Source organism: Rhinatrema bivittatum, chromosome 3, assembly GCF_901001135.1.
Source record: "Rhinatrema bivittatum chromosome 3, aRhiBiv1.1, whole genome shotgun sequence".
Lineage (NCBI taxonomy): Eukaryota > Metazoa > Chordata > Amphibia > Gymnophiona > Rhinatrematidae > Rhinatrema > Rhinatrema bivittatum.
Genome location: NC_042617.1, coordinates 331,545,632 through 331,571,517, shown reverse-complemented (window position 1 = coordinate 331,571,517; position 25,886 = coordinate 331,545,632). Strand labels below are relative to the sequence as shown.

The window sequence follows — 25,886 nt, the reverse complement described above, 5'->3', positions numbered from 1 at the left end:
TAGAGAACCCAAGGTTACCATTCTGAACTTTTCCTTTCAAAGATGTTTGTTTAGGGCACGAAGATCCAATATCAGGCGAATACCTCCCGAATTCTTTGGTATTAAGTATCAAGTAGAAGCCCTTTCCTCTTTGCAGAGGGGGAACTTGTTCTATGGCATTGGCTTGAAGAAGGGATATGATTTCTTCTTCTAGAAGGGAATTGTGATCAGTAGAACTCCATGCCGGATGAGGTGGAGAGTCTGACAGGATTAAAAGAAAGTGGAAATGGTAACCTTGAGTTATCACCGACAGGACCCACTGATCTGTGGTGAGCGTGTGCCAGATGCTGATAAATTGGCAGAGACGGCCACCCACTGGTAGATGTGGCAGTGGCGGAAGTGGACATTTCTAGTGGACAGTCAAAAACCGGAAGAAGGAACAGGCTGTGGAGGAGGCTGCATCTTCTGAGGCCTAGGTTGGCAAGTTTGAGACTTCTGATATGGTCTGGACGGGCGAGACAGTCTGAGGAGGGTAGTACCTGCATGCCTTGAAGGTGGTTCGTTTAGCCTTCATTCTAAATGGGCGTTTAGAAGAGGTGGAGACCTCCATGTGCCCAGTCAAGAGTTGTCGCAATGTCTCGTAATGATTTTTAAGTTGAGCTACCGTCTCCTGAATTTTCTCGCTGAAGAGGTTCTCCAACCTCTCCTGAACCTCTGAACACAGATCCAAAGATTTAAGCCAGGCCCACCTCCTAGCACTTATTCACCGGTATAGGTGGAGTCTCGGCCGCTGCTCCTACCGAGGGCGGGGAACGCCTCTGTGTACACGGCCTAGAGGAGGTTTGGGCTCCTCGGCACGGGCCTTCTTCCTCGGTGGAAGTGGAAGTCGACGCCACCAGTGCGCCTGGATCGGATGGCGAGGTTTTCTGATGGCGATGCCGATGTTTTTCTCGATGCTCGCCTTTACCCATGTCCGGCGCCTTCAATGTGAATAGAGAGTCATCGGTATCCGACCAATGACGGGACTTGGCTGGCAACGGCGTCAATGACTTCGAAGCTTTAGCTGAAGAAAGCTGTTTGGAATGAAACAATAAGGCCATCTTTTCCAAAAGAGCCCGACGTCCTTTAGGGGTCATTTGGGCACAGTTGGTACATGTATCCACATCATGGGTAGGGCCCAGGCACAGCACACAAACCTGGTGAGGGTCGGTGATGGATATTGTCAGAGGACAGTCCGGGCACCTACGAAAACCAGTCGCCATCAGTAAAGTCGAAAATTTAGGCCGCGATGTGGTCAGTGACCTCCGGGCCTAAAACTTGGACCAGTCAGTAACAGACCGAAAAGTTAGTAAAACTTACCGAACTGTCATGGGTATCGACTGTGTACAAGGGGGAACCCAGCCGGGGTGAAAAGTTTTGCAAATTTTGAAAATATTTCCTGAAGAAAATTCTTGTCAGGAAAACCATGAGCGCGCTCCTCACTCCGCGTGGCAGAAGCTGCGCGGAAAAAAAAAAAAAGACTGAAGGGGGACCCCCTGCTGGATGCAAGGTTGGTGGCATGCTAGGCATGCTCAGTGTTGCAGTCAAAGTTCTAGAAACTTTGACAAAAGTGTTCAGTGATTGGGCTCCATCCTGATGTCACCCATATGTGAGGACTACCATCCTGCTTGTCCTCTGAGAATGGCTGACCCTGAAGGATTAGGCATCTGAAAAGGGATCCTCAATGCTGCCATACAGTGTGCCACAGCCTGAGCCATGGGCTGGTCCATTAGACTTAATACAATTGTACACGCAAGTGCCAGGATCTTGCACAAGCCACCAAGTCAGATCCGAGCAAAAGGGTCCAGCAGCACAGATCAGCAATTAGACCCATCTGACTTCCCTATCTGCCACCTACTCACTGGGTCACCTCTAGCAAGTCACGTAACCTTCCCGCACTCAAACGTCCCACTGGAAGTTTTGTACATAGTGGGGGTGCTATATAGGCAGTTCTGCAAATTTATGACTCCACTACCCAACACATGGGGATGTAACCAAAGTTCTCAGAAGCTTCTGTTTTACATAAAGACCTATTTATGGATGGTTGGTTCTCTCATATACATATTTCTCACACACACATAAACCTACCTTGTCATTTAATGTAGGGTCATTCAGCGAGTACAGCTTGTTGGTGATATCTCTACCGATCAGGTATTTGAACATCTCGTACAGGAACGGTTCTGACTCCAGGAAGTAAGTCAGTCTTTCCCTTGACCAGCATAAGAACTTACAATTATCATCTGCTGTGATGGTGACCTGGAAAAAGCACACAAAATGACAGTCATCTGCCGAATGCTGATGCCGTTGCTGAACAGGATTACACTGGCACATGTGAGAAATTCTAGGAGAGGGTACCTATGGTATCTGAATGTAATCTGCTGTGCAGTGTCATGAAAGGCGGAATATAAATCAATTATAGACCTCCAGGTACACAAATACACGGACTTCACCACTAGCTCTCGTCTTTCGGAACAAGAACCTCAAAAGTATGAAAAACCTTCCAAAGTCATCTTAGGAATTTCCATTGTGCTGTTTCTTCATGGATCTCGTTAAGAGTAGAGTTCTTGAAAGTGCGTCACAGATGAACCGAATTGGTCCAATAAAAAGGTCTCATCTATAATTGGTTTGTTGACCCTTATTTCTACATCTTCGAGTGGAGCAACATAGAAACCATAATACTTTGGAAGTAACCAAATATAAAATGTGACAGGTGTCTGGGGCCTAGTAAAGCACATTCTTGAAGACAACAGAATTAGCAGAAAGCAAACTGACAGGGTTTTTAATCACAAAGCATATCACATGCTATAGGAAAATTGGTTCTTACCTGCTAATTTTTGTTCCTGTAATACAGATCAGTCCAGAAAAGTGGGTTTTGCCTCCCTACCAGCAGATGGAGTCAGAGAAACAAAACTTTGACACAATGCTACATAACAGATTGTGCCACCTACAGTCCCTCAGTATTGACTTGAACCCAAGCCAAGATGTAACCCCAAAACCCCTTCTCGGGCTAACAGGGAAAACTATAGGGTTGGAAAACCTCCAAAACTAAAGCCCAAAACACTCCCAAAAACTAAATCTGAAAAACCCAAACCATGATCAACAACTGCCCAAATACCCTGAAAGGCAAACCAATTTGACCCGCCAGTTGGCAAAAAAAACAGTCTTTCAGCAGTGATGGGTCTCCAGACTGATCGGTGGTATTACAGGAATGTAAATTAGCAGGTAAGAACCAAATTTTCCTTTTCTGAACATACCAAGATCAGTCCAGACAAGTGGGATGTACCAAAGCACCCCTAGACTGGACAGGAATCCAAAAGACCCGCACGCAGAACACTCTCAAAGAACGCATCTTCCTGCGCCCTTCATGACCATGCAGTAATATCTGGTGAAAGTATGCAACGAGGACCACACTGCAGCCCTATAAATCTCCTGAGGTGATAGCAACTGACATTCTGCCCAAGAAGTGGCTAGCAATCTTGTAGAGAGCGCCTTCAGCCCTGCTGGAACTTGACAACCCTTACAAATATAGGCCGCGCAAATAGCCGCTTTCAACCAACGGGAAATGGTTGCCTTAGAGGCCTTCTCTCACTACTTCCTGCCCCCATACAAGACAAAAAGGTGATCAGAGCGCTGGAACTATTCAACAACTCCAGATAATGCAACAGAATTCTCCTCACACCCAAAAGATGCAGCTCCCTGTCCCTAAGGGAACCCTTAGACCACTCCAGAAAAGCTGGAAGGTCTACTGATTTACATGAAAGGACATCACATTAGACCAAAAAGAGGGGACTGTCCGCAAGGAAACCCAGTCATGGGAAATCCACAGACAGAGCCTGTAACTCCGAAACTTGTCTGGCCGAATAGGCCACAAGGATCACTGCCTTCAGAGTCAAAGCCTTCAGTGTCGCTCTCCTCAAAGGCTCAAACGTAGCCTCACACAAAACTCGCATGACCAAATTAAGGCTCCAAACTGGGCATAACTTCAGGACCATGTGTCGCAAATGCTTGACCTCTTAAGAAATGAACCGTGTCCGGACGCAAGGCCAAGAACCTGCCTCGCCATTTGCCCCTAAGAGAGCCCAAAGCTGACACCTGAACACGAATGGAACTATAGGAGAGACCCTTGGACAAGCCCTGTTGCACAAATTCCAAGATGCGAGGAACCTCCACTAACAGGGGATGCCCCTATCCCCGAAGTCACTGAGAAACTTCCTCCAGACCTGAATGTACGCCAAAGTGGCAGGTCGACGAGCCTGGAGAAACGTAGAGATAACCTGCTCCAAATAGCCTTCCAGGTGCAGTCGCCACCTCTCAAAAGCCAAGCTGTGAGACAAAAGTGATCCTCTCGATCCAAAAATATAGGCCTCTGACGCAGCAACTTTGGTAGATGAGCCAGCCAAGGATCCTACCACCGCCAGATGCACCAGATCTGCAAACCATGGACACCACGGCCACTTGGCCACTAACACCACCACAGAACCGGGATGCGCCTCTATATGCCTCAGAATTCAACCGACCAGAGGCCAAGGAGTAAACGCGTGCAGCAGGATCCCCGACGGCCAAGGGCACTCTACAGCATCCTGGCCCACCAAACAGACCTCTCTTCTGTGACTGAGAAACCTCTGTCTTTGCGCTGAACCGTATCACCATGAGGCCCAGCTGGGGAACACCCCCCCACCAGGCACAAATGTGGTTCCAAGCCTTGTGAGACAACTCCCATTCCCCCGGGTCCAGTTGCTGCCTGCTGAGGAAGGCTGCCTGTATATTTTCCACCCCTGTGACATGCGAGGCCATTATACCCTTGAGGTGGCGCTCTGCCCACACGAACTCTGTGCCTCCAGAGCTATACCACCTATTTGCCTCACCTTGATGGAACCACAAAGTAAATGGAGTACCTGCCCTGCCCTTGTACCTTCCACAGCATGGGCACTATGGCATGTGACCACGTGATTGAGAGAGACTTCCCTAACCGGGCACAAAAATTCGAGAGCGTAGCCATGTCTTATGACTGCTAGCACCCAATGGTCTGAGGTAATCCTGGTCCACTCCATGTAAAAGCTGGACAAGCTGCCCCCTATGGCTTCTATGCACCCTGGCTTCCTTGTGTTGATTTTCCACCACCGGCCCCTTGACCGGCATCATCCCTGGAACCTCTATGGCATCCACGAAAGGACTTCTGGTGGTTGTCCTTTGGCTTCGCAGACACATTATAGGTAGTCGTACAAGACCAAAATCTCCTCAAATCGGGTTCAAGGCAGGAACACCTTCTTACTATCCTCAGGCAGCCTGTTCCCCCTTAGATTCCCCCAACATCTTCATCAGCTAATCCAAATCCTCCCCAAAGAGAAGCTTCCCTTTGAAAGGGAAATTACACAGCTGAGTCTTCGACCACATGTCCACTGACCAATTGCGCAGCCACAAAAGCCTGCGGGCTACCACCACTGAGACCATACTCTTGGCTGATGCGAGAACCAAATCATAGAATGCATCGGCTGCATAAACCACCCCAGCCTTTAAACGAGCTGACTGCAGGGCACCATTTCCTGTCAAAGTCGGGTCCTGTGCTTTCTACACCGCACGGTCAGGCCCTCTGCATCAAGCTGGCCCAAAGTCTCAGCGTGGGGACCTCAAATATCCGCTTTAGGTGAATCTCCAACTTGCAGTCCTGCACATCCTTCAAAAACAGTGGCCCTCATCACAGGGATGGTCGTCTTAAGTGACTGCCGACACCTTCGGTACTTGCAGTATCTCCAAGGTCTCCTCCATCGGGGGGATATAGCTTCCCAACTTCCTGATCTTCTTAGGTAAGGGAAAGGCACTTGGGGGACCCCCCCCCCCTCAGCCCATCCAGGAATGGACTCACCCCCTCACTATCCTACTCCTCCTGTCACTTTAACCCCCAATTCGTCCAAGACTCAGGGAATAAGAGGGCATAGTTCCACTTTCTTAAATAAATGGACAAATCGAGGATCATCCCCCTCTGATTTCATCCGGATCCTAGTAGTCTTTTGTTACATCTGGGTCCACACCAGATGCCAGTGTTACGTCAGTATCTGGAACCACCCTCTGGTGGTCCAAAGGGACATCCAGTGGATCATCCTTGGAGTCCCCCTCCAACTCCACCCGACAGTCCCAGACGATGCAATGGGTCCCCGGACTCACCTGCGACCCTCTTAGGCTTCTTCGGCGCGGATAGGGGAGGCCCAACTCTCGCCTGCTTCCCCTTTGCCGCCTTCCTTGCCAGGAAGGATTTATGCATCAAGAGGATAAATTTCGGCAACAATCCTTCAGGGCTATCCGTCCCCTGCTCCAGGCTGCCATTGGAATCCCCCCCCTCAGAGCCCCCCTGAACCACAGGTGAAACTGGGGGAGGGGAATTTGTGTTCCCTAGTTAAAAAGGACTCCTGTCCATGGCCAGCCACCTCGCGGGGTTCCCCAGACCCCTCAGCTGCCGACACCGAAGTCCCCCCCCCCCCCCCAAAGGGAGGGAAATCCTTTTCCCCCAGTGCGCCCCCGCCGAGGAACCCTCCTCTCCCGAAGCACATCCAGGTCAGAGAGAGCAAGAATTCAAGCCTGTAGATGCCAGCCCACTCGCACGGCACACTTCTCTGTGCAGTTCAGGCACCATACCACATGCTCCCGCACCGATGGCTGCCCTGCGGGCTGCAGACACCGCCAGCCTCAATCACTGCTTTGGTGCACGCCTTTTTCCCTTTAACCACACTGCGCCATTTTCCCGTGGCACGCTAAAATCAGTCGGGCACCACCGCAGAAAAGAATACTCTTCTCCAGCCTCAGCACGGCCCCTAGAGATGCGTGGGAAAACAAACACGGCCGCACCAACCACCGTTGCGCTTCTACAGGCCTGGCTGCTAATGCCGCTCTCCCCAGGACACACGCAGACCGGCGCAATAGTTACCTTCTGTCTACCGAGGCCTGCAGCCCTCGCTGTCTCATTACCATACCTTCCACTCCCCAGCAACCAGCTGTTTACCTTTCTGCCCTTTAAAATCACAGATACAAAGGCAAAACACAGGGCCTTGCAGACAGAGGCCTCAGAGGCCTTGAGGGAACCAGTCACCTGGCTTTCTGGGCCCCTGGCACGATGCAGGCGAGCACAAGACAGGGGGTTCCCAACCTCCCAGACACTCGGCTCAACCTGAGGGATAGTCCACCAAGGAGCCTAACACCTCAGGGAGCTTCCTCCGAAATTCTCCTACTTCAAATTTCTCTTTCTGCTTCTTAATTTCAGACTGCAGGGTTGCACCTCTACCATCTGCTGGAGTCAGAGAAATACTGAGGGGACTGCAGGTGGCACTCTTATGTAGCAGTGCCTCAAAGTTTTGTTTCCCTGACTCCATCTGCTGGTAGGGAGGCAAAACCCACATGTCTGGACTGATATGGGTATGTTCAGGAACTATAATTTTAGAATCCCTTTATTCTAAAACATAAAACCAAATTAATCTCAGTCAGGTAAGGTATCTACAAGAAATCCCCATTGACAGAGCAGGGCATTAATTCGGCACAAACCGTGGCTCGTTTTCCTCTCACCAGAACATACTGGTAAAAGTAAACAATGTCTTCCTGTAGACCTGTACAAATGGTCCTGGCAGCCACCCTGAATTTGCTACTAATGCCGCAATCATAGGCCCGTGTTCAGTGAAATCCATGAGAAAATTTATAAATGATACATGACATGGTTAGAATTCAACTTTCCGAAAGACAGAGCCGAACATTCAAGCTAGGCTGAATATACTGTACAGAAGGTGAATGTCCACAGATCCAGGCTTTAGGAATGTTATAGAACTGAGCTGAAGCCAAAGGAAGCAAGATAAACGTCAGGTGCCCCAAATCAGACACCATCCCATAAAGGTGTGCCGAAATCCCCCACCGCGCAGTCGTCATCATCGGAGGGGGTGGGGTGGAGGAGAGCACTGACCGATGGTAAGGCAGTTTTAAGAATGCATCATGAGAGGCAATACACAGACAGGGAGCGGGCTTTAACAATGCAGGACATCACCACAACCTGCTCCAGTGCCCATGAAATATCAGCCACACAGGAAAAGGAATGCACGTTCAGAACATCTGCGGAATTCTTTCCCAAGTACAGTAACATACTTCAAGGTGTGCAGTAAAAATTTAAAAACGTACATAACAGTATCAAGGAGCAAAAACGGAGCCAGAGGGCAAGTGTGCCCTCAGTATTGCGCCAGGAAATGAAACTGGACAGACCGGTTGGATCAATAACGATATCTTACACCCAAATCAACATACAGTACTGAATCCCTTCTAATATCTTTTGACACCATACTTAAGACACTAACATGGATTATATATTGGTACTTTTAGATATTTCTGATGCATTCGATATGTTAAATCATTAAATCCTCCTTTAAAACCTTGAACACATAGGAATATCTGGTTCCGTCCTTCAATGGTTTCAGTCCTTTCTGACTAACTGTCCACAAAGTTTCCCTCAGTGATGCCAATTCCAACTGGTACTATACCAATTTAGGCACACCACAAGGCTCAGCGTTGTCTGCTATCCTTTTTAACATCTATCTTCTTCCTCTGTTATCTCCTCACTGGCCTTGATTTGAATTTCAAAATTTACGCAGACGATATACAATTTATTATCCCATTCAAGGTCCAAAACTATCACTTCTACATTTGTACTTAACCACAATAAAAATCTGGTTATCACATAAATCGACTAAAACTGAATGCTTCAAAAACAGAATTGCTTTACTTATCCACAGTTCCAGACTCCACAAACTGTCCCCTAGACAATTTTATTTTTGATGACCACACAATCCCTATAACCAATTGTGCTAGGAATTTAGGTGTATTCATAGACTCAAAACTGTCTGTGTCAAACATCCTTTTTTAAATTACAAATCTTAAAGAAACTCAAACCATTGCTCTTTCCTTCTGATTTCCGTTCTGTAGTTCAAGCTTTAGTTTTATCAGGTCTCAAATATTGTAAATCATTGCATCTAGGACATCCTGCTATAAATATTTGGCCCCTTCAACTCAGCTGCTCGCTTAATATATAATATACCTCGTAAAGATCATATTACTCCAACGTTACAATTTTTACATTGGTTATCAGTTTCATATGTATTCAATACAAAGTTTTTACCACCGTTCATAACTTAATCTACAAACCATCATCAGTCGGGCTGTGCTCAATGCTGAGGCTTTTCAAACCATCTCAACAATTATGCTCCATGGATAAATGCATCCTAGAAGTGCCTACCATTAAGACAGCAAGAATAGACTTGACTCTTAAGCGAGCATTTTCAGTGGCTGGTCCAGTTTTATGGAATTCTTTGCCTGAAAACATCCATCTCATATTTATTTATTGAGTTTTATATACCGTCGTTCGGTTTCACCATCACAACGGTTTACAAAGTTTCGATGTTTAACAGAGTTTCCAAAAGAGTCCTGTGATGGTTAACAGATATAGTAGGCTTCATAAATGTGGTTCGGCTGTTAAAGTAAATGGTTTCAGTTATGTGTTGTATTACGTGTTTGCATTGGTTCCGTATGTTTGCATAGGGTTAGCAGGGGGACGTAATAGCTGAGAGTCATTGGGTGTTTTGGTAAACATCCAGGTTTTTAGTTCTTTTTTGAATGTTTTTAAATCTTGTTGTGTTCTAAGTTCGATTGGGAAGGAGTTCCAGAGTTGGGAACTTCCTAGCGATATGGCTCTCATCCAAGTTGAGGTAAGTTGTTTGGAGCGAGCAGGTGAGGTCTTTAATAGACCTTTGTTTGCTGAGCGTAGATTTCTGTTTGGAGAGTGTAATTTTATGGATGTACCTAGCCAGTTTGTTTTTCGTATATTATTTTGTGTAGTATGGATAGTTTTTTGTATTCTATCCTGAATCTTATTGGGAGCCAGTGCAGTGATATAAGTGTCTGAGTAATGTGATATTTTTTCATATCAAATACTAAAGATTTCAAAAAAGCTTTAAAAATATATTTCTGCTCCATTGTAACTGTCAGGCAATTACAGTACAGTGCGCTCCACCGGAGCACACTGTACTGTAATTGCCTGACAGTTTGACGCGTTATCTTTACCCCTTATACATTAAGGGGTAATAGCGCGTCGAAAACGCGCGTCCAACCCCCCCCCCCCTGAAACTAAAAGCACCCGCAACATAAAAATGCATATTGATGGCCCTATTAGTTATTCCCACGCAATACAGAAAGTAAAGTGTGCAGCCAAGCCGCACATTTTACTTTCAGAAATTAACGCCTGCCCAAAGGCTGGCGTTAATTTCGGCCGGCACCGGGAAAATGTACAGAAAAGCAGAAAAAACTGCTTTTCTGTAAACCATCCGACTTAATATCATAGCGATATTAAGTCGGAGGCCCCAAAAGTAAAAAAAAAAAAAAAGTAAAAATTGGCCCATGGGTCGGAAAACGGGTACTCTATGCCGGCATCCGTTTTCCGAACCCGTGGCTGTCAGCGGGTTTGAGAACAGACGCTGGCAAAATTGAGCATCAGCTGTCAAACCTGCTGACAGCCGCCGCTCCTGTCAAAAAGGAGGCGCTAGGGACACGCTAGTGTCCCTAGCGCCTCCTTTTACCGCGGGCCCTAATTTGCATAGGCCACCCTCCTTGAGTGCCCAGGAGAGTGGCCTGCGCTCGCCAGCTCTCCCGTGCGTTTTTCTGTATCGGCCTGTATGCGATTTTGACTTATCTATTTAAGTTTTAATTTTTAGACTGTTATTGTATATTGCTTTTATTTTATCTTAACTTGTTTTATTTTATTTTGTATTTATGTATGTAACCAATTTGTAAGCCACATAGATTACCCAATTGTATAAAGCGGTATATAAAAAAAATAGATGCCTGGATCTTTTCCAACACTTTATTGATGCAGAGACTTATCAAATTACCGTATTTTTCGCTCCATAAGACGCACTTTTTTTCCCCCAAAAGTGGGGGGAAAATGTATGTGCGTCTTATGGAGCGAATATAAAAAAAAACAAAAAAACCTAAAAATCTAACAAACCCCCCCCCACCCTCCTGACTCCCCCAAGACCTGCCAAACGTCCCTGGTGGTCCAGCGGTGGTCTAGGAGCGGTCCGGGAGCGATCTCCTGGGCTTGGGCCGTCGGCTGCCAGTAATCAAAATGGCACCGACAGTCCTTTGCCCTCACTATGTCACTGGGACCGACCAATGGCAGCGGTAGTCCCTGTGACATAGTAAGGGCAAAGGCCCGTCGGCTGCCAGTAATCAAAATGGCGCCGTCGGCCCTTTGCCCTCACTATGTCACTGGGACCGACCGCTGCTATTGCTCGGTCTCAGTGACATGGGGAGGGCAAAGGGCCGTCGGCGCCATTTTGTTTACTGGCAGCCGACGGCCGAAGCCGAGGAGATCGTTCCCAGACCGCTCCTGGACCCCCGCTGGACCACCAGGGATGTTTGGCAGGTTTTGGGGGGGCTCGGGAGGGTGGGGGGCTGTAGTAAATTAAGTCAGCAGGTCTTGGAGGTGGGTCAGGAGGGTGGGGGTTGTTAAAGGGTTGGGATTTTTTTTTTTTTTGGGGGGGGAGGGGTTCCCAGAGAAAGAAAAGTTTTCTGATCTGGGGAGTGGACCGAAATGGCCCTCCCCAGACCCGAAAACAAAATGGGGAGAAAAAAAAAAAAAGCTATGCACTCCCCTAATTTGCTCCATAAGACGCCCAGACGCAGAGCCGGTTTAGCACAAATTTTTTTTTTTTTTTTTTATTTTCCCCCTCTGAATCCTTGGTGCGTCTTATGGTCAGGTGCGTCTTATGGAGCAAAAAATACGGTAAATCGCCCGACTCAGGCAGAGTTTCGCAGCTTTACAGCCGCTGCCTCAGGGGCTACAAATAGAGCAAACAATCATAAATCAATAAATATTAAGATCTCAAATATTTAAAAAGAATTTTATATAAATGAATAATTATCCTTTATAAACATTGTAAAGATCTAAAATCAAAAATATAAAATCATAATGCTAAAACAGGAAATAAAAGGTGACAGATCCATATGAGGCATACTTAAACAAATTAAAACCAAATATAGTTTACCTCCACTCTTATCAGTAAGCTGTTTCATCCAATCAATTAGTATGCCAGCAGTACAAGACCAACTAGAAAAAATCAACCATTGACAAATCTATACATCATATTGAAAATGAATATAAACATGTGGTGTTATAATTTATCATATGTTGATTCTATCATTTGTGTGTGGCTAAAATATTTTTACAAAATGATTTGTAATTAGATGGCTCTTGATTATATTAATGCTTGCAGGAATTCTCTATTACATCTGAAACTATTCAAGCACAATATTCCATCTTATAACTATCAAATAGTGTAATTTAATGACAATAAATGACAGAATAGGATTCAAAATTATCACTACTGTTTAATCTTTAATTTGAACCTAATTGTTTCTAAGCTGTATCTCATATTTATTCAATATTTCTTATTAAAAAGTTGTACCTTATGCATGATGGTAAAAAACAATGACAGATCGCTAACTCATATTCTATCTAATTTAAGCCGTGTGTAATAAGCCATTTAATAAAATGTTAGTTTTGGTGCAGAAATCTAACAAAAACCTAAAAACTATGACTATTACCGAAATAAATCTTAGTTAATTAACTAAAGGGACCGCGGTATATGCTATGTTATCGGAGATCTCAAAGGGATCACACATTCGCTTTTAAATGCGCCGGGAGTTGCTCAATGGACAAATGTTCATACAGTAAAAAATAATTGTATATCCTTTGCTTAGCTTTTTAGTGACACTTCACAACTATACAGTACTTATAAAAATTAAGAGAATTTCTATTTGATTTTACCTTGTACACGAAAATTCCAAATGCAATGCAGCATAGCATACCACCGTCTCTGCTTCTATCTGATTCGAACCGCGTCTGTTCAGCCATTTTTAAACGCCAAATTTTTGGCACCAAAAATATCAACAAAACCTTTAAATATTATTACTAGTGCTAAAATAACAATTCTTAATTAATAAACCAAATATATTATTGAATTGAATTCAAAGGTATTAAAAACCTGATCTTAAATAAACAATCGTAAGCTGTCAATCAAAAAAAAGGGGGTGTGGTATGTTCTCTACTCTCGGCGATCTTAAACAAGTCTTGTAATGACTTTTAATTGCAATGCTTGTCTACATAAAAAAACAAAGGTTCACAAAATCTATGATACCATTAACTACAATTTAATAGAAATTCAAAACACTATTTGATCTTTTTGGTAATCTAAAATACTTAACAGTTGTTTTTAATAGTTAGGCTTTATCTATTTATATTAATATTTATTATTTTAGTTGGATTTATGGCCATTTATTAATACACTATTACGTTGTTGGAATAAGATGAAAGCAGAGGAATTGATTTTCTTTTCGAAAATTTGGGGTATGTACTCCTGTGCGCAAAGCATACAATAGTTTTTCTAATATTATTTCCAGTGGATCACTATGGATATTTACACAACTGTTAAGTATTTTAGATTACCAAAAAGATCAAACAGTGTTTTGAATTTCTATTGAATTGTAGTTAATGGTATCATAGATTTTATGTGAACCTTTGTTTTTTTATGTAGACAAGCATTGCAATTAAAAGTCATTACAAGACTTGTTTGAGATCACCAAGAGTAGAGAACATACCATGCCCCCTTTTGATTGACAGCTTACGTTTTATTTGAGATCAGTTTTTTTAATACCTTTAAATTCAATTCTATAATATATTTGGCTTATTAATTAAGAATTATTTTAGCATTAGTAATAATATTTAAAGGTTTTGTTGATATTTTTGGTGCCAAAAATTTGGCGTTTAAAAATGGCTGAACAGACGCGGTTCGAATCAGATAGAAGCAGAGACGGTGGTATGCTATGCTGCATTGCATTTGGAATTTTCGTGTACAAGGTAAAATCAAATAGAAATTCTCTTAATTTTTATAAGTACTGTATAGTTGTGAAGTGTCACTAAAAATATCTAAGCAAAGGATATACAATTATTTTTTACTGTATGAACATTTGTCCATTGAGCAACTCCCGGCGCATTTAAAAGCGAATGTGTGATCCCTTTGAGATCTCCGATAACATAGCATATACCGCGGTCCCTTTAGTTAATTAACTAAGATTTATTTCAGTAATAGTCATAGTTTTTAGGTTTTTGTTGATAGATTTCTGCACCAAAACTAACATTTTATTAAATGGCTTATTACACCCGGCTTAAATTAGATAGAATATGAGTTAGCGATCTGTCATTGTTTTTTTACCATCATGCATAAGGTACAACTTTTTAATAAAAATATTGAATAAATGTGAGGTGCGACTTAGAAAGAATTAGGTTCAAACTAAAGATTAAATAATAGTGATAACTTTTAGTTCGTGATTCACTGGTACAGCTTGTTAAATAAAATCCTATTCTGTCATTCATTTTTATCAAATTACACTGTTTGATAGTGATCTGTCATGCTGGATTGTTTTTTACCATCATACATAAGGTACAACTTTTTAATAAGAAATATTGAATAAATATGAGATACAGCTTAGAAACAATTAGGTCCAAATTAAAGATTAAACAGTAGTGATAATTTTGAATCCTATTCTGTCATTAAATTACACTATTTGATAGTTATAAGATGGAATATTGTGCTTGAATAGTTTCAGATGTAATAGAGAATTCCTGCAAGCATTAATATAATCAAGAGACATCTAATTACAAATCATTTTGTAAAAATATTTTACCACACACAAATGACAGAATCAACATATGAGAAATTATAACACCACATGTTTATATTCATTTTCAATATGATGTATAGATTTGTCAATAATGGTTGATTTTTTTCTAGTTGGTCTTGTACTGCTGGCATACTAATTGATTGGATGAAACAGCTTACTGATAAGAGTGGAGGTAAACTATATTTGGTTTTAATTTGTTTAAGTATGCCTCATATGGATCTGTCACCTTTTATTTCCTGTTTTAGCATTATGATTTTATATTTTTGATTTTAGATCTTTACAATGTTTATAAAGGATAATTATTCATTTATATAAAATTCTTTTTAAATATTTATGAGATCTTAATAATATTTATTGATTTATGATTGTTTGCTCTATTTGTAGCCCCTGAGGCAGTGGCTGTAAGGCTGCGAAACTCAGCCTGAGTCGGGCGATTTTATTTGATACATCTCTGCATCAATAAAGTGTTGGAAAAGATCCAGGCATCTATTTTTTTGTATTTACCTGCCGGTATCATAGATCGCCTACCTCTGTGTTTTCTTGGACTAAAGCGGTATATAAGAACTTTTAAATAAATAAATGGCCCTTTAGCTGCCATAAGTCTATGTTTCTGTGATATAAGGAGAACAGCAGGCACTCTGTAAATATATATTTAAAGAGTAACGCTTGTCAACTATTGCTAGTGGCTCTGCATACTTATTCGTTTTACGTATCTTTCAGTGGCCATCCTTGGACCCTGAATGCCCAATTTCCATTTTAATCCTGCACTGGAAAATTGCATCAGGCATAAAACCTGCAACACCGCTCAAATTCCCCACCTCAATCAAGCTTTGTAACCCTTGGTCAACAAGGCTGAAAAGTGGAGAAAGCTCGAGGTTCCTGTTTTAATTATTTCTTAATCTCAGGACATGCCACTGGGTGGCGCTACAATCAAGCTATCTGTCCCTGCTTAAATAAGTCAATTTTTCCATGGCATGCACCGGACCACTTCTTGGTTTCACACAGAGTTGTTTTTACCCAGTGCTTGCGCCACCAATAGCCTGGCTGTTCTCAATGAGGGGTGTAAGATATGTGCTTCCACAGACCCGATCAAGGTGTCTGGGAGTTTAGCGACTGCAGGGCACGCCCTCCTGGTCACCTTCTCTCCAGTGCATCAGGGGGTAAGGGGAATGAGGTAATACATCCTCACAGGAGAACGGGCACCAACGAGAGAGCTGGCAATCCAAGAGGATGCAGCACGTCTAGAGGGGTTATTTTGCAACATCGCGCATAAAAAAAAAAAAAAGTTGGCAGATATATGTGCAAGTCCACTTTGAGAATGATCCTGCCAAAAGCACCTCACACAAGTTGTATCTGCTAAATCAGCCACACAAATGTTTCCTGAAAATGTACACACAGGGAGGATAACTTTCAAACAAATGCACCCGGCGGTATATACCTGCGTATATGGCCATGAGCAGATATATGCAATCATTTTATGACCCAGGCAAGTGATATACACGTTTTATAAAATATGCGTCTCTCTACCCTACAACACATGCACTTATGTATGCTTACGCTTGAATACATGTACTGACACCACATATATCAATGCACAGAAAGTGCATACTTTTCCCATTTTAAAAATATACGCGCATATATTTTACATGTGAAAGTAAAGTAGGACAAAGCCAATTCTAAAACATGCGCACGTAAATGAAATTAGCCAGTTGCCAATTTGTCCACCAGTTGGCCCAGTCCTTCCTGGTTCTTCAGCCTGAACTGCCCCCAATTTGCCCAGACCTCCCACCCAGTCAGTGCTACCCAATAAGCACGTTTACCACCACTTACGCCAGATAATTAGCAGGTGTAATAGGCAATGAAGTTGGCAAATGCAATGTATGCAAGTGACTTAAAACGGCAACGTCTGTGCAGAAGTGTCTGACCCAATCTAGAGCTCCCCTTTCCAACACGTCTACGTGTGTGCATGAAAGTGAAAATAGGCAGGTTTTTGACTTTTACAAAATATGGAATACGAGTAGAGGCTACTTACATGCATATATCTACTTTTCACAGGCATAACGTTTTGAAAATTCACCCCACTCCGTTTGGGTAAGCTTAAGTGTGGAAATGACATAAATGCCTAAGTTTACCCACATATCGGGTGAGCAATTTTGTAAAATTTTTCATGTTTAAACTTTTTTTTTCCCCCTCTAAGGTTCTTTTGAAAATTACTCTCAAAACACCCAACTGGCCCACAGAACCAACCAAAACAAGCAGAAGTGTCACAAAAGCTGAGACACAGCAAAGATTTTGAGGTTAATACTGAATAGTCAATGTGCTCTTTCACATGTCCATCCTCGGTCGGGTTTAGCATCTTAGAGGATCAACATTGAGCACGGACGTGGGTAGAAAGGAAGGTGGGAGAAGCTCGCGTCTGTGCAGCTCCCTTCCCGGGCAGGCCAGGCCAGGCCACTGGCTTTTCACCCTAGCAACATGGGAGATGCAGTCTACTCTTCCATGGATCCTCGCAGGATGGGAGAATTTGACATGTTCGCCCAACCAGCCGGTCATACCGGCTGCCCGGTATCTGATTTTACGACATGCACTCTTATACAAGAGAACAGCTCACCTGGAATTTCTCCCCACGGTTCATCTGGGTTGATCGGAATTCCGGAGAATCTACGTAAGCATTGGGGTAAATATTATGCAGGAAATGCCCTCGATAGGAGACTTTCATTCTAATAACAAAAAAATTATATATGTGTTACAAAAAAAAAACAAAACCCCTAGCTCATCAGTTGTGCAACTCTATTGCAAAAGCAGCGCTGGAGTGTGCTTGGACACACTTGAGTGGTGAGGACTGGGTGGGTCATACCTAGAGTGCAGCCCCCATGTCATACCTCTCTGGGACAAAGAGTGACCGCTGCAATCATTTGGGTCCTCTGTTAGCTCCAGAACAACATGGCCTGAGTTTCAAAAGCAAACCTGGCTCTTCTGAGAACTACAGGGATATTTTGTTGCTACAGGCAATTTGACAGCCTGGATTCCACCTGCTGGAAGGCGAGGGAGGAGCGCTCCTGGGACACATCTCCTTTACCACTCGCTCTCCATGTCAGTGAGGGTAAGTGTCTTTACCTCTGGATACCTCAATATACTCCACTGCAACTAGCAATTAATACCCATATTCCCTAGCCTGCAATCATGTGTGCAGCCAACTCACCCAAAGGCCGAGCACATTTCAAAGGTGTGCACATTTCTCAGACTTGAAAGCATTCTAGGATGTTATTTAGATGAAAGGCACTGAACAAATACAAATTCTACTGTTTTGTTTAGGTTCTGTCAGATGTTGTGTGTGAAACCTAAGTGGAACCACGTGACAAAAGTCTCACATTAAGAGTATTCCACTGGAATCTGTACACCAATTATCTTGTTACAGAAAAACATTTGTCAAACATTCTGTACTATGGACGCGTATCATATTACTCTATAGGCAGTGCCCCTAGCCTCCGAAGATTGTACAGCTATGGGAGAAGCCACATAATTAGCCTGTAGAAGCATATTTCACAACCTGCCACAGAATCAACATTCCTGAAAGCTTTCACACCTCTTAATTTAATCTTTTGAAGAAAGCTGCAGGGTGCCTGGCTGCCTTCAGTCTCTGCTCTTGCTACTCCCTTCAAAAAAACAGCCTGCAGAGAACCCTCTCCTTCTGTTGTTCCCCCTACCGCACTTCCTCCTGCCCTGAAAGTGAATGGGGTGTGAAGTTGGCATGGACAGAAAGTTTGATCTCTCAAAGCTATCTTAAATCCTTATCAAACTAAAGATGATTTTTATATAATTTCTGCAAATGTGGCCAACCATACACCATTTACAAAGATCTGGATATGTTTTTGGATATCTGCAACTGCTGGTGTCCCACTGTTGGCAGAGAGGGCATTAATTTCAATTCATAGAAGCCTTGATGTCTGACAAGTTTCCAATTTATGCTAATTCAACTCCTTTTGTGTCTGTCACCATGGTGCTCAATATGGGGCGGATTTTCAGCGCCCTGCTCGCCTAAATCCGCCCAAAACCGGGCGGATTTAGGCGAGCAGGGCCCTGCGCGCCGGTAAGCCTATTTTACATAGGCCTACCGGCGCGCGCAGACCCCGGGACTCGCGTACGTCCCGGGGTTCTCGGAGGGGGGCGTGTCGGGGGGCGGGGCCGGAGCGCGCGGCGTTGCGGGGGCGTGTCGGCAGCGTTTTGGGGGCGGGTACGGGGCGTGGCTACGGCCCGGGGGCGTGGCCGCGCCCTCCATACCCGCCCCCAGGTCGCGGCCCGGCGCGCAGCAGGCCCGCTGGCGCGCGGGGATTTACGTCTCCCTCCGGGAGGCGTAAATCCCCCGACAAAGGTAAGGGGGGGGTGTAGACAGGGCCGGGTGGGTGGGTTAGGTAGGGGAAGGGAGGGTAAGGTGAGGGGAGGGCAAAGGAAAGTTCCCTCCGAGGGAGGGAACGGGGGGAGGCAGCGCGGCTCGGCGCGCGCAGGCTATACAAAATCGATAGCCTTGCGCGCGCCGATCCAGGATTTTAGTGGATACGCGCGGCTCCGCGCGTATCTACTAAAATCCAGCATACTTTTGCTTGAGTCTGATGCGCAAGCAAAAGTAGGCTGATCGCGCTTCTTTTAAAATCTACCCCTATATGTGCATTTATATTTCTGTATAAACCATATGACAAACTGCTGATTCCGAGGCATGTATAGCATACAGAAATTCATATACTTGGAAAGATAAGGATTTTCTCAAGAAAATATAAAAAGAATGGTTGCACTATTTCAACTCAAAATAAAAGTGACATTTCACATTAAAAGTTTGTCTTAACTTGATAAATTGTTGATTTTTCTACTTTGTATATTGTTTAAAAGCAATACACACAATATAAAATATTGTTTAAAAACAATGTGAATATTTTCCAATAAAGAAATTTATTTTGTATAGTCAGAGGTGTGAAATCTCTTTGCAAAATTATGCAAATTTGCCACATAATTGCTACAAAAGTTTGAAACATCTGCCACAGAATTTACTAACTCTTGCTGCAAAATCCTGAGAAACCTGCCATAGGAAACCAGGGGCTTTGTCTAATCCACTGAAAAAAGAGAGTCAACATTTGGCTTTTATTCAAACATACTTTCCTTTTAAGAGGATACTCAGGCGATCGTCAACAGAGGTTTTGTCCTCGGCAGCATAGATCTGGCCCTTTTTCAAGCTCTGGATGCTACAGAATTGTCCCGTCAGTCTCTGGAAGGTTTCTGGAGGCACGTGGAGAGGCTCAAACATCCTTTTATAGACGCCTTTCAGCTCCTTCTCTATCTTGATCTGAAAACAGGCCAAACATCAGTTATAAAGAAAACTAAGCAGATCCCTGCAGCTAGCGCCTCATTGTGCCTTCTCTCTCTCTCTCCTCAAGGCCAGAGCCTTATTGGACAATAGTCTGCCCATACCTTCCCTCCGACGGGACAGTACCCCGCCTTCTCCTAGGGATGTGCATTTGTTTGGCATGAAAAGTACAAAACGCAACAAATGAGGCTATTTTCGGTTTGTGTGAATGGTACAAACTAAAAACAGCCATCAAATACACATGAACAATTTTGTGTACATTTTATAAAAAAAAATATATATATATCCAAAATTGGGCCTAGGCCTATCCCAGAACCCAGCACCCACCATACGACCCAAATCCCTACCTTCTCTTGCCCTCCACGTGGCAAGTGCCTCGGTGCCCTGTATCCTTGCCCCCTGCAGCCAAAAGCTCCTTGCACTGTACCCCACCCTCTCCCTTCTCCTGACCAGACTCTTATCCCACGTCATCCCTCCTGACCAGAACCTCGTTGGGCTGCACTGCTATCTGCTCCTTCAGGGCACACACAAGCTACAGACCGCAACCCACCGGTCTTCTCTTGTACACCAAGTACACAAAATGCATCAAGTTGACAGCGAGGAACACTGTATTCCAGATCATTATATCCAGCGCGCAGCGGAAGAGGGTTGTCCATATGATAAAAAAAGTGCATCCTATTGGGGAAAAAGAGAAGAACATTTAGTGGTGTTTTAAAAGTAAGCTTCGCACACAGGAACTCAAAAAAAAAAAAATCAGTAACCCAGGAAAATAATTATCCAATATAGAATTCTACCGGGAACTCTTATTGTGATCAGAAGTAAGCTTCTCTTTTTCCTGTCAATTGTCTTCTTCTCCTGTGATAAATTGGGTACCTACTATATTCTATTTCCATACATAAGCAATAAGCTGCAGTAACATAAAACTTGAAGTACTTTGCATTCCTTTAGGTGTCGTAAACCCTGTGCTCAGGAGGAAATGCCCAAGAAGGAGCCTAAAAGGCAACTTTAGAAGCAAAGTGATATAAGCTTGCAGATATCTCTCTCAAAATTCATTTTTCTGCTGTAGAGGCAGTGCTCACGACCTCCGGGGAGAGGGTGTCCCAGCCACTGTAAGCCCCAAAGAGACAAATGTCAGGGCAATATATATTAAAAAAAAAAAAAAAATCTGGCTTTTTACCCTCGCCATGGTTTTAAAAATCTAAAAGGAAACAGATCACCACCTAATGCTAGATCCACATCTCTCCTCCCTGCCCCCCCCCTTCCCCATAAAGAGATCCCACTGTTTTACGTGGACGACACCACTGGTTTTAGAGGGCATGGAAACCAACGCAAAACGCCCGGAACTGGAAGGAAGGGACGCAGGGCCGAAGCTCGGCTTTTAGTTCCGAGAACCGAGCTCCGGGTGCTCTTAAACAATCCCTAGGTTGACGCTGAGCATGTCCTGGCTTTCCCAAACGACAGGCACCAGGAAAACGGAAAAAAACACAAGATTAAAAACCCCCGCTCTGTGAAGACTGAAGCCCATCAGTAAAGCCGGTTCCCCTCCCCCCTGTTGCCCGGGCCCTACCTAGACAGAGCATGGCTCGGAGCAGAATCATATGAAGGCTCAGTGTGGTGGGGATGACCAGGCCAACGGCAAAGCAAATGTTTGCCAGATGAAACACCAGATGATGGATCTCTCGCCAGTGCTCGCAGACCACCGCGGTCTCGTTGTACGGCGCGGTGGCGTCATTTCCGGATGCCGGCGGCGTGGAGTGGAAGGGCAGCAGGGTGCTCAGCTGGAGCCCCAGAGAGCGGTTCATCTCGAAGACACCTGCAGGAAACACAAAAAAGCAGAGGAGAAACCCAGTGCAAGAAACCGGGGAGGGTGACGGGGAAGCCACGATCACAGTCGCACCTTCACGACCACGAATGCACAGCGCTCTGATGGGTTAAAGGAGCACAGGTTTATCACTTTTTATTTTTTAAATAAACCATCATAAAAAACTAAAAACGGCCAGCCTGGGGGGCAAGTGCCAGGTACTGCTGTGCAGGAGACCTGGATTGCTGGGCTGGCCAGGTCTAGGAAGGCAGCACTCAGCGGAGGGAAGAGGAATCTCGGCCATCGCTCCAGGGTGACACCTAGCGCCCAGTTAAGAGTCCACTTTGGCCTGGGGTTTTGGAGGGAGTTATGGTTTGTGTGGCCCTGGCCCGGGACAGCCGCTGCAATGAAAGGGAAACCGCCTCCTCCCCACGCCCACAAGATGTGAATGAAGGCTCCCGGGCCCCCCATCGACTATTAGAAACCCAAGCTCCCAAGGAGCAGGAGGAAAGCCAGGCACAAAAATAAATAAATAAATAAAAAATGCGGGTTTGCCAGAACCCGCTATGAACTCCTCATGTGAAAGATTCTTTGACGCAACCAAAACGATCAAGGTAACAACGTTTGGCTTGCCTGATGGCCAGTGAAATCAAACAAATGCAAGGCCCCCCCCCAGGGGCCATCCAAGCTTTGCTTTAAATAAATCTTGCAAAGGGGAAATATACGCTGTAACCAATATCAGATCTTCGGAGCAAAACAAGTGATGCGTCAAAGGTCAAAACACACACATTTATCTCTCTGTCACACACACACACACACACATCTGAACTCTGGAGGCCCTGACGACTGATCGTAGCCTCCGGGGGGGGTTGGGGAATATTGATCATCGTACACTGGCGCCACTCACAGGCCAAACTCTGGATGATGGTGTACCAGGCTCCAGAGAGAGATGCAGGTCTGTGGCCCCCGATCAAGGACAGTTACTGGAGAGGACGGATTAAGGGGTTAGAAAAAAATGTGGGAAAAAAAGCACAGGATCACTGTAAATTAAGGCTCATGGTAATACAGCATCTGTACAAACTGCTTCTGATACAGATGGAAACCCCCAAGAAAGAAGAAAGCTGCTGGTGCAAAAAATCCTAAACAGTTTCATGCATCCCACAGGGGCAAAGAGAACCCTAAACCTGCCAATGAAGGGAAGATAGTGGCAGAGGGAGGGAGGGAGACCACAGGTTGAATAAGACTGTGGCAGCTACAAATGGGCAGAGTAGTAGGACCAGATGGTCCTTTTCTGCCAACATCATCTGTGCTTCAATATACCATAGGTAACAGAGTGAAAAAAATCCAGGGAGCCAGGTCACCTGGGTATCTAATAATCAGAAAAGGGAAATAAAAAGAAAGGGAAAAAAAAGCAAATTAATTATTAAAAAAACTAAAACAAAAAAAAAATCAAAGGAAAAAAAATGTTCCCTGGCTTCTAAAATGTTTTGTTTGGCACCTGTTTTCTCTAAATGTCTTTCCACCCCTGGGTGGGTGGGAATAAATCATTCCCCTTGCCAGGCACAGTGAGATCAGCTGCATTTTAAGTTGGTGCGCGCACTCCTCCGGACAGCGGGGCTCTGACAGCCGCCTTGGTCTGGGAAGAACCGAAGGCTGTGGGTGAGGAGGTGCTGCCATGCACTTGCCTTCCCAGGCCCAGAAAGGCTTCTCTTCTCCTTGACCCACAAAAAGCTGTCTTTGGAAGTGCTGGAGCTTCCTGGCTCTGCCAAGTCAAATTAGTAGCCCAAATTTCAGAGAAAAAAAAAAGAAAAGATCTCAGACAACTTTACAGTCAGAAAATATTACAAAAAGTTAAATCTCTGCTGGCCTGGTAAAAAGCCTCACTACCTGCAAAGAATCTTTGGTTCCCCAGGATCAATGTGTGGCTACTGGCACGCAAGCCAAACGAGCCCAATGACACGATGGGAGGATAGAATGTGAATTCCCTCGTTCTATGGTGCTGTTTGGACCGTCCACGTCACCTTTCCATTTACAGTGTCACAGAAGAGTCAAAAACCCAGGATAAGTTTATTATAAACTGAAACGTATCCCCCTCTGGAGAGCAGCAGCAGAGCGCTTACACAGGGTGGGAATAAAGTATTTCATGATATGTACTTTTAGCACTTGAAAACCTTTAATGGAAAAAAATATCCCATGCGCAAAACAGGCCACAGATATAGATTAAAAAAAACCAAGCAAAAAAAAAACGAGCTTGGATCCTTTTTATCAATTTACACGTTCAAGTGACAGAGCAGAATTTTCGGTGGGACCAGAACTTATTTTATAAGCAGAGATAGAAAGACAGAGGTGGACAGAGACACGAGATCTTCTAGACTGCCCCCGCCATCTCCCAACCCACCCCCCTAGGCAGGATCCCTCGTTCACAAGTTACCCAGAACAACGTTTAGCTAACCTGCTCTTGACAACCTTTTGTGGGGGGAGAACCTGTCACCATCACCACCCCGGGACCCCTCACAGTCAGGAAGGGCTTTCTAAGGGTGAGTCCCCAAATCTTCCCTGCTGCACTCTCTTGCCCTTTATTTGCTGGGGTCCTTACGTCCTAAATTATCAGAAAAACAACCGGCGATGGCGGTTGTGCAGGCAGCGATTTTGGCACGGCTAGGCCATCCCCACATTCTTTTTTTTTTTTGCAGGCATGGAGAAAAACTATTTGCTTGGCTGCAGCATTTGCAAAAAAAAAAAAAATAAATTTAAAAAAAAAAAAATATATATATATATATACCGTGACCCTGATTGTGGGGGGGCCTAGTAAAGCACAGTTCTTGTCTTGCCGGCACTGGATGAACTTTTTTGGCTGGTTTTTAAGGTATCGGTGCCCGGGAGGGTGGCCTCTTTCAGTGGGCACATCGCAGGATGAGGGTGAAAGGGGTGGACAGCAGTAAGCCAAGGAAATATTTCTTTACGGAGAGGGGCGTGCAGGCACGGAACAGCCTCCCCCCGCAGATGTGGTGCAGGCGAGGACGGGACAAGCAGAGGGCATCGCCGCGGGCGTGATAGGGATTGTAGAGCTGAACAGTTGTGTGGATGGGCAATATGCCCTCACTCTGTCTCATTCGAGACTGGATCTGTGGTACACAGGAGAATCTATAATCTCTTACAGACGGCTGGTTTATATACAAACGCAGAAGGGGGTCTGTGTGCTTCACAGGTCGCTCTACTAACTGCTCCTGCTTGTCTTTTTCTACTTGGCACCTGCCCTGTGGCCAAAGAAATGAGAATGGTAGAGGATTAACTCCACGTCAGAAAAATAAATGCAAAACTTTTTTTTTTTTTTTTTTAAATGCTGCTTTCAATGAGGCAAAGTAATTGCAGGTTCTACTTTCTTTTCAGGACTTGAGGATACCTGAATTCCTCATTACAATGTTTCTGTGTGTTTCGGTCTTATGCTTTTTGTATTTTCAATATATTTGTTCTTCAATCCTGTATTATCTGATCTTAATATGCACATCACTCAGAGTCTGTGCAAAAATCAGGCGACTAATGAAATATGTACAAGTAACTGGAAGACATTTCATTAAGCAGAGGGGCAAAGAGCGTGCTCTGTCCGGTCGGCAGGATATCCCCCGCGTGGACGCTTTCCAGCCCCGGCCTGGGGAAAGTCGTTTCCATACCCCTGCCACCCTCCACTGGGAATAAACGGAGAACCCGCTGGTCCAGTAAAATCTGGTTCTGCGCTTCTGAGCCGTGAAAGTGAAAAAGGCGACCATCGCGATTTACAAAAAAGAGTTCTCTCCCCGCATCAAGAAAGAGAACCCTGGATGACCTTAAATCCCCAAGATGGGTACCGGAATGAGGAAGACGCTTTCAAAACAGGCCCTTTTTTTTTAGGATGTAAAAAAAATCAGTGTGGAAGCTGGAACCCACATGGACTCAAAAACTCGTCTACAACAT

The 25,886-nt window shown here is 44.5% G+C and overlaps 1 protein-coding gene across 4 annotated transcripts in view; it reads right to left on the bottom strand.

Moving 5' to 3' along the window:
* BVES (blood vessel epicardial substance) overlaps positions 1–25,886 on the bottom strand; it is a 146,096-nt gene that overhangs the window by 11,808 nt on the left and 108,402 nt on the right. For all 4 annotated transcript variants that reach the window (XM_029595348.1, XM_029595341.1, XM_029595342.1 and 1 more), the window contains 5 exons: positions 21,702–21,947; positions 20,685–20,809; positions 19,926–20,113; positions 17,390–17,498; positions 2,107–2,274 (listed from right to left, as the gene is read on the bottom strand). In XM_029595348.1, the coding sequence (XP_029451208.1) occupies positions 2,107–2,274; positions 17,390–17,498; positions 19,926–20,113; positions 20,685–20,809; positions 21,702–21,947 (836 nt within the window). The remainder of the gene's footprint in view (positions 1–2,106; positions 2,275–17,389; positions 17,499–19,925; positions 20,114–20,684; positions 20,810–21,701; positions 21,948–25,886) is intronic.